Genomic DNA, 13,825 nt, shown 5'->3' with positions numbered 1-13,825 from the left:
CCCTGTGCTGTGCTGCTGCTTCCCACCAGCCAACTATTTTACCTTCGGTACAGCAGCCTTTTTAAAGAGAACGAGCTGGCTGAGTGGGACTAGGAAGTAATACCTACCGATCAGAAATCATTAAACACTCTTCCAAATGTTCACAGTGTTTCAAAGAAATGTGTTAAGTTACCATGTACAAATTGTATATTAAGGACTCGTTTTCACTGATTAATAAGCACAGGAGGGGAAAAGATTTTTTAAAAAAGCCTTCAGTGGCCATCGGGATGGTAACATTAATTTCCCTTGCCAACAAATGTTTGGAAAAGTTAAGACTCAGCAAGTATAGAACAAGCTGAGTCCTTCAGACAAGAAGAAATGAGCAATATACCATCGACCTCAACCACGAGATGGTGGCGAGGCAGATTGAATTAACTGATAGACACCATTTTTGCTGATCTTTATATTTCTTTTCACGTCATTTTATTTTTTCTTTCAGTAAAGGCGATTCATAAAAGTGATGCGACTGGCTTGGGGGTGAGGGAGGAAGCATTCCACGCAAGGGCAGTAGCACAGGGTGAAGAAAGCAAGCCTGGTGGGTGACTCCAGGCTTCAGGAAATCTCAGCAGAGGAGGGAAGTGAGCCTGCAGGCAGTCTGGGGGCACAGTCCAGGCCCACCGACACCCATGGCATCCAGCTTCTGGAATGTCCTGCCTCAGAATGCATTCACCCAAAGGAGAAAACCTGGCTTCCACTGTAGTTGCAGAGGAACATTTGCGGGTGGGCACAGGGTACATTTCGCCTGAAGCTGTGGGACAGGGCTTGAGGGTGAGCGGGAAGCAAGCTATTTATTTGGGGTGGCATCGGGCTGCCCCCTCCCCTCCTTGCCACGGGCCTCTTTGCCCTCCTGGCATGATGCACACCCCACCCCATCTGGTGGCCGCAGCCCCTGGACCCCCTTCCAACTCGGAGGGGGGACAGTAGCCAACTTGAAAGGTGCGTTCTCCACCCCTCAGCCCTTGGGCGTCCCCACTGCACCCCTACCAAGGCCTGCCTCTCCCAGGCAGGGAGTCTATGGGGAGGTGCCCTCGGGTGATGGAGCTGGCCGCCTTGGAGCGCCCTGGCCCTGCCTTCCACCAGGGACAGCCCGAGGGAGACAGCGCAGAGGCAAGAGGGCTTGCTCTCCTCCCGCACAAAGTCCTTGGTGGAGACCCTAGCACAGAGGCTTGCAGGCAGCCAGAGTGAAGAACCACAGACCGAGTGGCTCCAACAACGGGCGCTCATGGTCTCACAGCTCTGGGGGCTGGAAGTCTAAGGCCAAGCGGTCGGCAGGGTTGGTTTCTCCTGAGGCCTCTCTCCTTGGCGTGTAGACAGCCGTCTTCTCCCTGTGTCCTCACCTGGCCTTCCGTCTGTGTCTGTGTCCTAATCTCCTCTTATCTAGACACAGTCATATTGGATCAGGGCCCATTCCAATGACCTCATTTTAACTTAATTACCTCTAAAAATCCTATCTCCAAATACAGTCACATTCTGAGGTCCCGGGGGTTAAGGCTTCAACCTAGGAACTTGGTGGGGGGAACACGATTCAGCCCATGACACAGGTCCCAGCTCTTGTGCCAGATCGGCTCGGTTCTGTGGCCCTGAGCTCTGCGTACCTGGTACTTTCCTCTCTGCTGTTGAGCTGCTGCTAAGCGATCATAAACAGCATCTCCACTAGTTGGGATCCCCCTGTGGGGAACACGTGGCTACCACACCCCCTCAGCACACAACTTTGCAGTTGCGGAGTGTGATCGCACACACACACACATGCACACGCACACACATATGCACCCGGCAGCTGGAGGAGATCCTGGCCTGGGGGACACAGGTGTCCCCCAACCCCCATTCCAGAACTTCTTCTGTGTATATCTGACCCCAAGCTCCGATCCTCCAGCCCGGCCTCGCCTCCAAAACCCTAGAGCTGTTACTCACATTTCCCGCTAGACCCCAGCTCTTGGCTTGGAGAGATCGAATGCCAAGATGCTCAGTGACTGATTAATCTGTTCATTGCACAAACGTGCCTCAGAGGCTGGTGCGGTGCCAGGCACTGAGCCAAGCAGTGGTGACGTGGACAGGAACGTCCCAAGGAGCCTGCCACCGAAAGCTCAGCGCTGGGGGCAGATGCAAGAGCTTGATACCTTCGCAAGCTCTGATGGTGTCCCGGTGCTTCTCAGACGTCTGCTCTAACCTTTATGTCCACCCAGAGGATTAGGCAAAAATGCCACCACTTTATTGGAGAGAAAACTGAGCTTCACAGAGGTTAACCGGCAAAGCATGGCAGAGGAACCCAGGTCTGCCTGCCTTAAGGCCTGGGGAAGGAAGACCTCAGCTAGAAGACTCTGCCTGGTCTGAGTGTCACTCGTCGGCCCCCCCACGTCCCCCGTCCCCCGCGCCCCCGTCCTACAGCCACCAGCATCCTGTTCTGTCTCCCGATAGTGATGGGCAGCCTGGTGTATCCCTCCCCCGGCTCTGACAAATGAACTAACACACGGGGCCCATGTCACAGCCTCCCCTGACCTGTGGCATTAAGGACCCAGTTTCGAGGCCGGGGGTCCTTCGGCTCCAGAACGCCTCTACTTGGTGTCAGAGCTCAGCAGCTTTCGGGAAGAGAGCAGCCGCCTTATAAATGCTGCGTGTCCAGCCTGCGGCCTGAGAGGAGCCCCGGGGCAGGGGGCCAGGCCAAACTGCTGTTTGTCTGGGTGGAGCCTGTTGTCACACTGTTTATCCACCTCTGCCGGGGCCCCAAGCCCCTCTGTGTGCTGCAGCTGCAGAGTCGGCCCTGAGCTCCTGCGGTCACCGTCACCGCGCTGCTGGTTCCAGCCCCCCGCTCCGCCTGGCCTCCGCACCCCGCTGCCCCGTGCTCTGCTCCACGAGGAGGCCAGAGTCAGCCAAGGCCACGGACCCACCGCTGGAGCCATGGTAGGGCCACGTGGCCAGCCGCTCGGCCCTGCCCGTCTGCATCCAGGCTGGGCCTGTGAACCCGGCTTGGGAGGGCAAAACGAGGGCGGGTGTGGGGCTACTGGGAGGCCACGGGGAGGCCACGGGGAAGCTCTTGAATTAGGCTCGTGGCTCTGGGGAGCCGCTGGGGTGCTGGGGAAGGGATGGAAGAGGAAGGCCGGGGTTGGACTCCTGTGTCTTTCCTTGGTTGCTCTGTGAGCTCGGGGAGGTTACTCTACCTCTCTGAGCCTCAGTTTCTGCTCCTGAAAATGAGAGTAATATTACCTATTTCATGGCTTTATTGTAAGGCCTAAATAAGAGATATGACATGTGGAGGACCCCAGAACAGTGCCCGGCACACAACGGGGATCCCACAAACGGGAGTCTTTTCCCCAAGGCTCTCTGCTGTGGCCTCCAGGCCAGGAAAGGCCGCTGTGCTGTCTCCCAGGGCTGCACCCCTGATCTCCTGTAGCCCCCTTCTCCTAAGGGGGGGGGGGCCGAGTTTTCTGCGTGATCTGCTCCCCTGACCATGGGGGTCAAGGGAGATCGTAGCAGGAAGACCGCACGTGGCTGCACGGCTTTAGGGCTTCCACTGTGTGTTTGAGCTTCCCAGTGGCTCAGCGCCGTGGCCCCAGCCTCCCATCTCTACAATGCTGGGACAGTGGGACGGGGGTCAGGGCAGCCCTAGACCACTTACTGGTGGTGACCCGGGGTTTGTCCTATCACAGGTCCATGGGTACAAAGGAGTCAAATTCCAAAACTGGGCGAGGACCTATGGCTGTTACCCGGAGATGTACTACCAGCCCACGTCCGTGGAGGAGATCAGAGAGGTGAGTGCCCACCTCAGCACAGGGCCCAGTGGTCCAGCTGCCGGACCTCCAGCTCCATCTGGGCCCTGTGGACCAGGCCAGCCCCAGGGAGGAGGTGGACTTCCCAGCTAAGACCCTCATCCCCACCCCAGAACTGCCGGTGGGGTGACAGCTCCATGTGGTCGGCTCCAGCTGAACTCTGCTGCTGCGTGACCACTTGTGGTGTCTGCCAGTGACTGCCAGATTTTTATTTCTGGCTCAGGTCTCTTCTCTGAACTTCAGATTCGCTTTTGACTTCTTTCATCGAAGACATCACAAACTTATATGCCCCAAACAATGTTTTTGATGTTTGTTTGCTTTCAACCTGTCCTAGTGTAGTCTTCCCTGACTCTGTACCAACCACGGGATTGCTCAAACTAGAAGCCAGGAAGTAGGTCACTGTCCCTTATCGGACCTCAGCAAGTCATGCCTCAGAAGTTTCTAGAACCCACCTCCTTCTCTCCGGCACTTTTGTCACTAAGCCCAGGCCACCATCTCTTCCTCACATGCCGTGGCCTGTGATGGCCTCACCCCTGATCTCCCAGCTTCAGTTCTTACCTCCCTCAAATGCACTTTCCACAATCAGCGAAAGTAATTTTCTTAAAATGTAAGTTGAATTGGGCTACTTCCTTGCTCTTCAGAGGCTTTCATTGTTTGTGGAATAAAACCCCAACTCCTGACCCCAAGGCCATGCATCCTCTGGGCCTGTCTCTCTGGCCTCCCTAAGGTCCCTCTCTCCCTGGCTCGCTACCTCCGTACCTTAGTACTTGCTGTTCCCACCACCTGGGATGCCTGTCCCATCGCTTTTAATGGGACTGACTCCTTTTCATCCTTTAGGTCTCAAAGTAAATCACCTCCTCAGAGCCTTCCCAGACCATCTTATCTGAGTATTTCCCCATCTTCTGTATCTCAGCTCCTTGCTTATTTCTTTCATTGCATGTTCAAAACCTGTGGTTATTTCGTTGACGTGAACGTTTGCATGCTTTTGTCTCTCTCCCTCATAAGGATTTAAGACCATGCTTGTCTTGTTTTCCATTTTATCCTCAGCACCCAGCCCTGTGACCTGTACACAGGAAGCACTTAATGAATATTTGTTGAATGAGTGAGTGAATGAATGAATGAATGGACATGACCCAACTTCTGCCCTTTAAAGGCTTGCCCCTAAGACAGGCTGCATGTGACTAACCCCAGAGGATGCAGACGTTTCACTAGCACCAGCAGAGCACAGAGAAGGGAGAAATTCATGCTGCGTGTGTGTGCATGGGTGTGAGTCTGTGCACAGGTGTGTGTGAGGGCACTTGGAGGAGAGCGGTGGGAACGACACTGTCACCACTAAGTGATCAGCACCACTGCTTCATATCTGTGGTCTCATCCATCCCCACAACCCCCTGTGAGGTAGTGATTATTATCCCCATTTTCCAGATGAGCAAACTGAGGCTCAGAGAAGCTTTGTAATTTTCCCATATTAGTAAGTGTCAGAGCCAGGATCCAAACCAGGATTCAAAACCCCCAACTTCTCATGCATGAGAATGAAGGAAAGTGGTCACTGAGCCAGGCCCTGGAGGATGCATAGGAGCTCAACAGGGAGCTGGGCAAGGGCAGTGTGAGGTGAAGGAAGGTGAGGAGGACACCTGGAGAGTCGTCAGACGTGGCTGCCGGAGGGTGCATGGGGGAAGGGGAGGGCAGAAGAGGAAGACTGGGAGGCAGAGTGGCTTTGAACAAATCTGAGGGCCTTGAATGCCGAGGCAATATGCTTCATTCTGAGCTGAGGGGAGAGGGTGTAGGGGTGCTGATGTCCTGCGTGTGAAGGCCGTTTCTAGCCGTGCTAGCCGGCACGACTGTGAATTACAAATAGGAGGAGGCTACTGCAGGCCCGTGTTTCCCTGGAGAGCTGGTAGGGTCGGGGGGCGGGGGGCGGAATAAAAATAGTTGTGCGGTCAAGGGAGTGCGAGGGAGATGCTGTTAAACAGATGTCTTCATTGTATTGACATTCAGTAGAACCTGCAGCCTTACACGTGCTTCACGCATGGGGGTGGGCGTGGAAGACAAGGGCGATGGAGCATTTCCCAATCTTCCTTGACCCTGGAACCCCTCGAGGTATGAATCCGGAGACTGGTGTTCCACGCCAGACACAAGGGTGAAAGAGTATGGATTCCTTTGAGTGACACCACGCATTCATTTCTTTACTCATTCAAGATCACTAGAGACGGCCTATTCCCGTCAGGCCCGGGGTAGACACGGGGCTGCAGTGTCAAATTAAGCCACCGCCCCTGCCCCCGGGAACCTTCATCCCACCCTGGGAGGCAGCTGAGGCCCATGTGGGCCAACACGAGGAGAAGGGCCTTCTTCTGAAGGTGCCGGGTGCCTTTGAAAGGTTTTGCCCAGGAGAAGAATGTGATCAGGTTTGCCAGCTGCCTCGGGAGGCACGCCCAGGAGCCCCACTTTAGGGTGCTTCCTTGGTTCTCCCTCCCACTCGCTTCCCGGCCCGTCTCTCTGGCTCTTTCCCGGAGTGGCCTGCACAGCGGCCTCCAGCCAGGCAGGGCCTTGCGGGGCTGGGGGCCCAGAGCCTGGGCGGCCCGGCGGCCTCACGGAGAAGGGCCTGGACCGGGGCTGACGCAGGCGTTGCCTCAGCAGGTGCTGGCCCTGGCCAGGCAGCAGAACAAGCGGGTGAAGGTGGTGGGCGGCGGCCACTCACCGTCAGACATCGCCTGCACCGACGGCTTCATGATCCACATGGGCAAGATGAACCGCGTCCTCAAGGTACTCGGAGCCCTGGGCTCCCCGCCTCTGCTGAGCCCCATGCCGGGCAGCTACGGTCTCCGTCTCAGAGTCCAGGCGGAGACTCCTTAGCCTTTTCCCTTGGGCCTTATCCCCTCCCCACCTCTGAGTCCCAAAGTGACCCCCCCAATTCCTGGTCCTCCTGCCTGGGCTTGCTCAGGCCTCTCGTCTGGTCTGTGCGCCCCCTTGTGGCCACGGAGAGGATGTCCTTCCTCCCCTCCAGCCAGAGCCTCCTCTCCACTTCTCTAGAACAACAATGGCAAGTCAGGCCCCCAAAGGTGGACTCACAATGAGAAATCCAGAAGGCTTTGCACTTAACTTGTTTTACTTTACGTATGGGGAAACTGAAGATCAGAGAGGGAGAGTGATTTGCCTAAGGTCACACAGCCGATCAGCAGCAGAGCGGGCCGCAGACTCAGGGGCCTGACATCAGCCCTGTGCTGGGATACTGTTCATGCAATTCAGCCATGAATTCAGGCCCCACCACCACCCCTTCAGGTGCCTGCCTGGGAGTGAGAGTACTGGCAGGCGTGCCGCCCGTTAGGAAGGCTCCTGTTCCCACCTGACCTGACGGGGCCAGCTCCCCTGAGCTGTAATTTTTGCCAGGTACCCTCCCCTCCAGCCCTGCTAGCAGAGGTTCTGGGTTTCTCTCTACTATTTATTTCCTGATTTGCTCAGGCTGACGGTCACCACCCCGTAGAAAATGTTCCAGTCAAGACATCAGTCATGGCAGAAATCAACTCTGATCGCTAATCAGTGAGGCCTGGGCTCCAGTAATTGATTTTGCCAGGCCCTGGGCTCGGGGTCAACGGAATGTGTGTTTTGGAGTCACACAGATGGGAGTCTCATCTCAGTTCCGCCACGGATGTTTGTGTGACCTTGGGCAAGTGACTTCAAGTCCCTGAACTTCAGTCTCCTCGCTGTGAAATGGAGAGAGCCTGCACCTCCCCCGACCCCCGGGGCAGCCATGGTTGGGGGCGGTGGGTCTCAGTACACAGCACAGTTCCCCTAGTCCTGCAGTGACTTGGGCAAATCCCTTCTCTTCCCTGCTTCTTATTTCTTTCCCCTGTGAAAAGAAGTGTTATGCAGAATAGTCCCAAAGCCCCAGCACGCTAGGGCTCTGCCTGCACCCCTTTGGCTGCCTGCAGCGGGAGACATGCTTGTACTCACAGCCCTGCGGGGCTGCAGGACAAGGACTGAGCGACGGCCTAGCTCATCCCAATCTCCGCTGGTCTCTTGCAGGTGGACACGGAGAAGAAGCAGGTGACCGTGGAGGCCGGCATCCTCCTGGCTGATCTGCACCCACAGCTGGACAAGCACGGCCTGGCCTTGTCCAAGTAAGAGCCGCCTCCCGGATTCCCAGGTGGGCCAGTGATGGCCCCTGCTCCCTGCCCTGGCCTTGGCTGGACACTCAGGCATCTGTCAGGAGCCAGAGAGAAGCGCTTCTTAGGATGCACCTGTTTCTCTGGACCCCTGTTCCTCCCCCACAGAGTACCCATCTCCCCATCCCCTGTGTTCAGGGGCTATTGTGTGAGAATAAAAAGAAATAGGCCAGCATTAAAAAAAAGTCTAGTACAGGAATGGGAAAACCATGCATTAAGTCTTTCTTAAAACTTGCAATAAAACTATATGAACCCAAACAGAAGGATATACAAAATAAGCACTCAGAGAAGCAGAAGAGCATGCTGATTGAGACACAGGGCTTCCTGGTATACCTATATGTGGCTTCACTTGTTTCTCCTTCCAAACATGGTATCAGTGAATGCTCAAGTTTAATATCAGGAGGCTTCCACTGAAATAGGAAATGAATTTGGCTGAATGCAGCCAAAGGAGTGAATGTCTAACTGTGAGGTTTCAACCACTAGAAACAAGTGACAGAATTATTTTGGATATTGAGGTAGCAATCTCTTCACAGCTGGAAATTGCAACCATAGAAGCCTGTGGTTGATCTTCAAGTGTGGGTGGTCCATTCACCTAGCTTTCTCATTGCAGGCCCTGAGGCATCACTATACTTTTTCACTCTGAAAACCATTCTGTTTCTGCCTCTCCAAGGGTCATGGCAACTCAAACATTTATGGAGTGTCTACCATGTGCAGGCTTTGTTCAGGCCCAGAAGAGGCCAGGATGAATAAAACCCAGACCCACTCACAAGGAGCTCCCTGCAAGGGGGGGAGACAGACCCACGAAGTGACAAGCATGACACAAAGCAAGAGCCTCAATGCCGGAGAAGTGTTCAGGGCACCGTGGGGTTCTTGGGGGCCCATGTTCAGCCTTGGCAGGCAGGGGAATGTGTGAATGGATGGGAATCAGGGCAAGCTTCCTGCAGGAGGGGCCCCTTGGTGGAGCCCTAAAGGATGACCTGATGTGAACCAGAAAAAAGAGAGGAGAGAAGGGCTTCAGGCAGAGAGAGCAGCATGAGTGAAGCCCAGGAGAGGGAAGGTGTGGGAGTGTGCAGGGGTCTGTATGCAGCTAACGGACACATCTCCGTGACCAGCGACGACAGGAGATATGTTCCATTAATCACAGGCTTTAGCTTCTGGGCCCTGGAGCGTCTCTGTGCCCTGCTCATGATGTATCTCTGTCCTCCCTGGGGACCTAGTCCTCCTCAAGTACCTGCCTGCACGGGGCTCATCTGCCTCTCAAAGGGAGTTTGGATGTCCTGTCCTGTGTATCCCAGGGGCCACCTAGGTCTGCAGCTCCAAGGATGCTGTGGGGACCTCGGGAGTGGCTGGGGGCTTGGGGGGAAGCACAGAGCTGTGTCAGGCCGCATGCCGGTGGCTTCATGCCCTCTCTCATCATATCATCATCCCTGGGAGGAAGGACTGGAACCCCCATTTAAGGATGCAGAAAGCAGTGTCTTGAGGCAAAGGTGCTTCTCAAAGCCACGCAGGTGGAAAGCTCTGGAGCTCCCACTGTGTGGTGAGCCAGAGGGAGCAGGCCACAGGCGCTGTTCCTAAGAGGGAGGACAGCAGCTTGGTGAAGACCCCAGCTCCAGAAACAGGCCTGGGTGCGAATCCTGCTTCTACCTCGTACCAGCTGTCACTCAAGTTCCTTGACCCTTCTGGGCCTCAGAGTTCTCATCTAGAAAATGGGTCTGTGAAATAGGGGCGCTCAGAAGCCTGCGTGAGTCAAAGGTGCCCCGCATAGTAATTACTACGTAAGTGTCGGTTCCCCCTTCATTTTCCTGGCTCTGTCTCGCTGCACAGACTCCGGAAGTGACCCTTCCCCTTGGCTTGTTCTCTCCACCTCTCGGGAGACAAAGTCTAATCCTTCCTTCCTAGGTCTTCCTCCCTGAGGGCCTCACGTTTATCCAGCTTATTTCTTTTACTTATTTATTTATTTTTATTGAAAAAAATAAAGTTGATACAGTTGATTTACAGTGTTGTGTTAGTTTCAGGTATACAGGAAAGTGATTCAGTTTCATATATGTGTGTGTGTGTATTCTTTTTCAGATTCTTTTCCATTATAGGTCATTCCAAGATATTGAATATAGTTTCCTGTGCTATCCAGTAGGTCCTTGTTGGTTATCTATCTTATATATAGTAGTGTGTATCTGTTAATCCCAAACTGCTAATTTATCCCTCTCTTTCCGCTTTGGTAACCGTTAAGTTTGTTTTCTATGTCTGTGCGTCCACTTCTGGTTTGTAAATAAGTCCATTTGTGTTGTATTTTAGATTCCACATATAAGTGATAGCATATGGTATTTGTCTTTCTCTGTCTGACTTTTCACTTAGTATGATAATCTCGAGGTCCATCCATGTAGCTGCAAATGGCATTATTTCATTCTTTTTTATGGCTGAGTAATATTCCATTGTATATATGTACCACATCCTTATCCATTCATCTGTCAATGGACACTTAGATCAGCTCTTTCTTTTAACGTGGTCCCAAGCCCACTTCCGTGTTGCTCTGTAGTCTCCGTGGGCTTCGTGGACAAGGGTAGACTTATTGCAGGTTGGTGAAACATCCCCTCCCCTGTCACGGGCACATGGCTGTCCTCAGTTCTTCACTATCGTTCATGATGCCTTGATGAACGTCTTCGTGCATCTGCCTTCCCACATGCTGGGGCATTCCCTGCGACAGGATTTCTGTGGTCTAACATTCTGGTATTTTCACAAGGGGTGATATCACCAAGTCACCCCACTAACGTGGACAAAAAGGCAAGAGTGACACAAGGGTGAGGGCAGAGAAGGGAAGAGGCTTCCGTTTCTTTCATCCTCTTCCTGTTTCACCAGGGCCGCCCCAGGTCCCATTGCAGGAGGGTATGAGGCTAGATTTTCTCATCACTGTCAACCTGCCTCTTTGGAAGCCAGGGCCCTCCTGCCTCAGGGGCCCTGGGTCTGCGCTGAGGGCCAGGTTGGGTCAGATCCCCGCCCTCCCGGCTGGGCCCATTCCTCAAGTGTGAACCAAGGCAACTGGGCTATCGTGGAGCTGTTGTGTAGCGTGCAAAGCTCCGATCTCCTTGGCCCCCAGTGGGCCTTCTGTAAACACTAGTTCCTTTCTCCTTTCAGCCGGGGCTGGGATGTCTCAGAGAAAGCTCCTGAGAAGTAAGATTTCTTAAAAACTCCTGACCCACTCTCTCTCCTGGACCCTGAGGTCTGAGCACATCTTTCTAATTCCCGTCCTCAGAGCCCACGCCAGTGGAGGCGTCTTACTCCCCTTTAGGGATCTGGTCCTCGTGCACACGGCATCCTCTTATTATTTGTTCCAGGGCCTGGAACACCAGGCTGAGGCGTGCGGGCTTGATCCTGGAGGCCCCGGGGGACCCTGGAGGTTTCTGAGCAGGGCGTGACATGGTCTCCTTCTCCTGCGTCCTCCTACCATCCTGGGACGGCTGTGTGTGCAATTCTGACACGGGGACTCTACAGGCCTCGATAGGCTGGGTCTGGAGAAGTCTTAGTAGGAGCGTTTGGCCTGTGGTTGGCGGAGAAGATATTGCTGGCAGATGGAGGTCGGAGGAAAGGGGTGTTCTAGGCTGCAGGAAGCCTGAGGCAGGCAGGCAGGCAGGCCTCCCCTCGGAGCGGAGCCGTATCCCCACCAGCTCATCTGACGGGCCACGCGGCTCACAGACAAGGGCTGGCTTGAGTCAGACGATCTAAGCTGTGGTAAGTTGGGGACGAGATTCCCAGGCAGGAGATGGATCAACTATTCTGCTCTGAGGGGCCTCACACCGAAACCCCAGGGGGCATGGTCACAGGAAGCCTCACTGGTCCCTCCGTCCCTCCCCCTCTCTCCAGCCTGGGAGCCGTGTCGGACGTGACCGCAGCTGGCGTCATCGGGTCCGGAACGCACAACACGGGGATCAAGCACGGCATCCTGGCCACCCAGGTGAGTCTATCTGCTTCGCCACTGACTGCCAGGGAGAGGGGAGGACGGGACGGAGCCCCTTTCACCCTTTGCTCCGTGGCTGCTGGACAAGCAGGTACTCCAGGGCAGTGTCGGCAGCTCCACAAGGGCCTCAAGCCCATCCGGGTCTCGCCTCTGACAGAGACTCGGCAGGGGTCCTTCAGAAACACCGTCTCCCCTAACCCTCATCCGTTCCCAGCAGACACAAGTGACGAAGGCGCCCTCGTGCATGTTGACGCTGCCCTGCCTCTCGGGAGCCTCCTGGCCACCCTGGGGAAAAGGGCAAGCAGAGCAAAGGGTTCCATCCCCACTGAACGGTCTGAGGCAGGAGCCAGGCAAGGCAAGGGGCCTTTCCAGATTAGCAAGTCGGGGAGGAGCCAGGAAGGAGCCCAGCACAGGCGGGCCTGGGATCCGCACCTGACCTTCACCAAAAATCATTTCTTAAACTTCACGAGAGCCCAGTTTGGGGCACAAGTTTAGGACTCAGACCTGGGCCCCAGACCTAAGTCCGATGTGCTCTGTGTGCGGCATGTGGGCAGGTTATTTAACTCATCTGGACATCCGTGTTTTCAGCTGTCACCTGGGGAGAATACTCCTCAACCCAGGGAGGGTGGTCAATGGGACAGCGTGTGTCAGTGCCGGGGGCTGGATGACAGTTCACGACGCCTGCGTCAGGAACCACCCCTTTGGGGGGCAAACTCCTTTAACTTTCACTATTAGGAGGAGCTTCTAACAGGCCAGGCTACGGCTCCGTGAAGCAGGCCGCTGGGGGGCACCCGTGGAGGCTGGCCGCTCACCCTCAGGGGAGAGAGAGAGACCCTCGTGCTGGCCGTAGCTCACCGCGTGCTTCCCTGCGGAAGTCCACCTGCACTCTGGGCCACGTGGCCTCTGGCCATCGGAGCATCAGTGCTAAGTGCTGGGCTTTGGCTTTTGCCTCCCAGCCCTTTGACTCTTGTCTGTGTGACCGGGGAGGGGACAGGTCTCTTCACCTCTGGCCGCCTCAGTTTGCGCCCCTGGAGAATGGGGATGATCACGCCAGCAGTGCGTGCAGGGTGCTTAGCTGAGTGCACACAGTTAGTGCTCAGTACGTGTCTGTGATGGGCTTGTATGTAGGGCAAGGCCCTTTCCAGAGCCCACACTCTACGCTGTCAAAGAAATTTCAGCTTCGTGGCGGCACTGACCGCACTGATGACTTATGTGTTCCCCAGTCAACCAGCCAGGAGCACGGCTCCCCTGTTCTAAGGAAGACGGACACGCCGGCAGGTGCTGTCTGACTGTGGCTTCTGGGAGCTGGTCCCACGTGCTCCAGTCCGGAGCTGCACTGGCTGGAAAGAAAATGGCCAACAGCACTTTCCAAGGATTCACTTTGTTTTCTTACCACGAGGGGGAGCCACTTCAGTTACTGTTCCGTAAATCCGCACTTTGCTTTCTCATCAGCCTTATGCACGCACACCGGTGGCCCTTGTCCTTTTCCTCCCCCCTCTTTCAAGCACAAAAGCCCCAGAGACTCACCAGGCAAGGGAGAGGCATTCTGAGGGGATGCCGGGAGCCAGGGAAGGGGAAAGGCCCAGGGCATTCGACCACGAAGCAAAGCAAGGTAGGTTTTGTGCGACCTGATTCCCAGGCACTCAGAGCCCTCTGTAGACTTGTCGTTACCCCCTCAGGGTGGGGTTCACTGTCCAGGAGAGCCCAGTGGTAACTGGGGGTGAAGGGTAATAAACCACCCCTCCCAAGATCTGGCCACAGTCCTAGTCTACTCTCCAGGGGTGAGGTCAAGCTGGTTGCCTCAGTTTCTACAAAGTGATCAGCAGAGTATGGAAAAGAATTCTGAGTGGTCAGAAATCAAAATGCACGTGAGATATATTGGCCACTTCCCTGAGGAGGCTCAGCTGAGCAGG

The 13,825-nt window shown here is 55.1% G+C and overlaps 1 protein-coding gene across 2 annotated transcripts in view; it reads left to right on the top strand.

The window, feature by feature from the left end:
- Positions 1–2,098: 2,098 nt before the first annotated feature.
- The window catches only part of LOC132367634 (L-gulonolactone oxidase), a 30,082-nt gene continuing 18,355 nt past the window's right edge, over positions 2,099–13,825 (top strand). The window contains exons 1-5 of one of the 2 annotated variants that reach the window (XM_059926226.1): positions 2,099–2,937; positions 3,684–3,785; positions 6,438–6,563; positions 7,824–7,918; positions 11,819–11,909. In XM_059926226.1, the coding sequence (XP_059782209.1) occupies positions 2,935–2,937; positions 3,684–3,785; positions 6,438–6,563; positions 7,824–7,918; positions 11,819–11,909 (417 nt within the window). In that variant the 5' untranslated portion in view covers positions 2,099–2,934. Of the gene's footprint in view, positions 2,938–3,595; positions 3,786–6,437; positions 6,564–7,823; positions 7,919–11,818; positions 11,910–13,825 lie in introns of those variants that run through there. The other variant, XM_059926225.1, reaches the window with a different exon arrangement.

This window comes from Balaenoptera ricei, chromosome 6 (assembly GCF_028023285.1).
Source record: "Balaenoptera ricei isolate mBalRic1 chromosome 6, mBalRic1.hap2, whole genome shotgun sequence".
Lineage (NCBI taxonomy): Eukaryota > Metazoa > Chordata > Mammalia > Artiodactyla > Balaenopteridae > Balaenoptera > Balaenoptera ricei.
The sequence above is the reverse complement of the archived record's forward strand: the minus strand, read 5'-3'. Positions and strand labels throughout refer to the sequence as shown.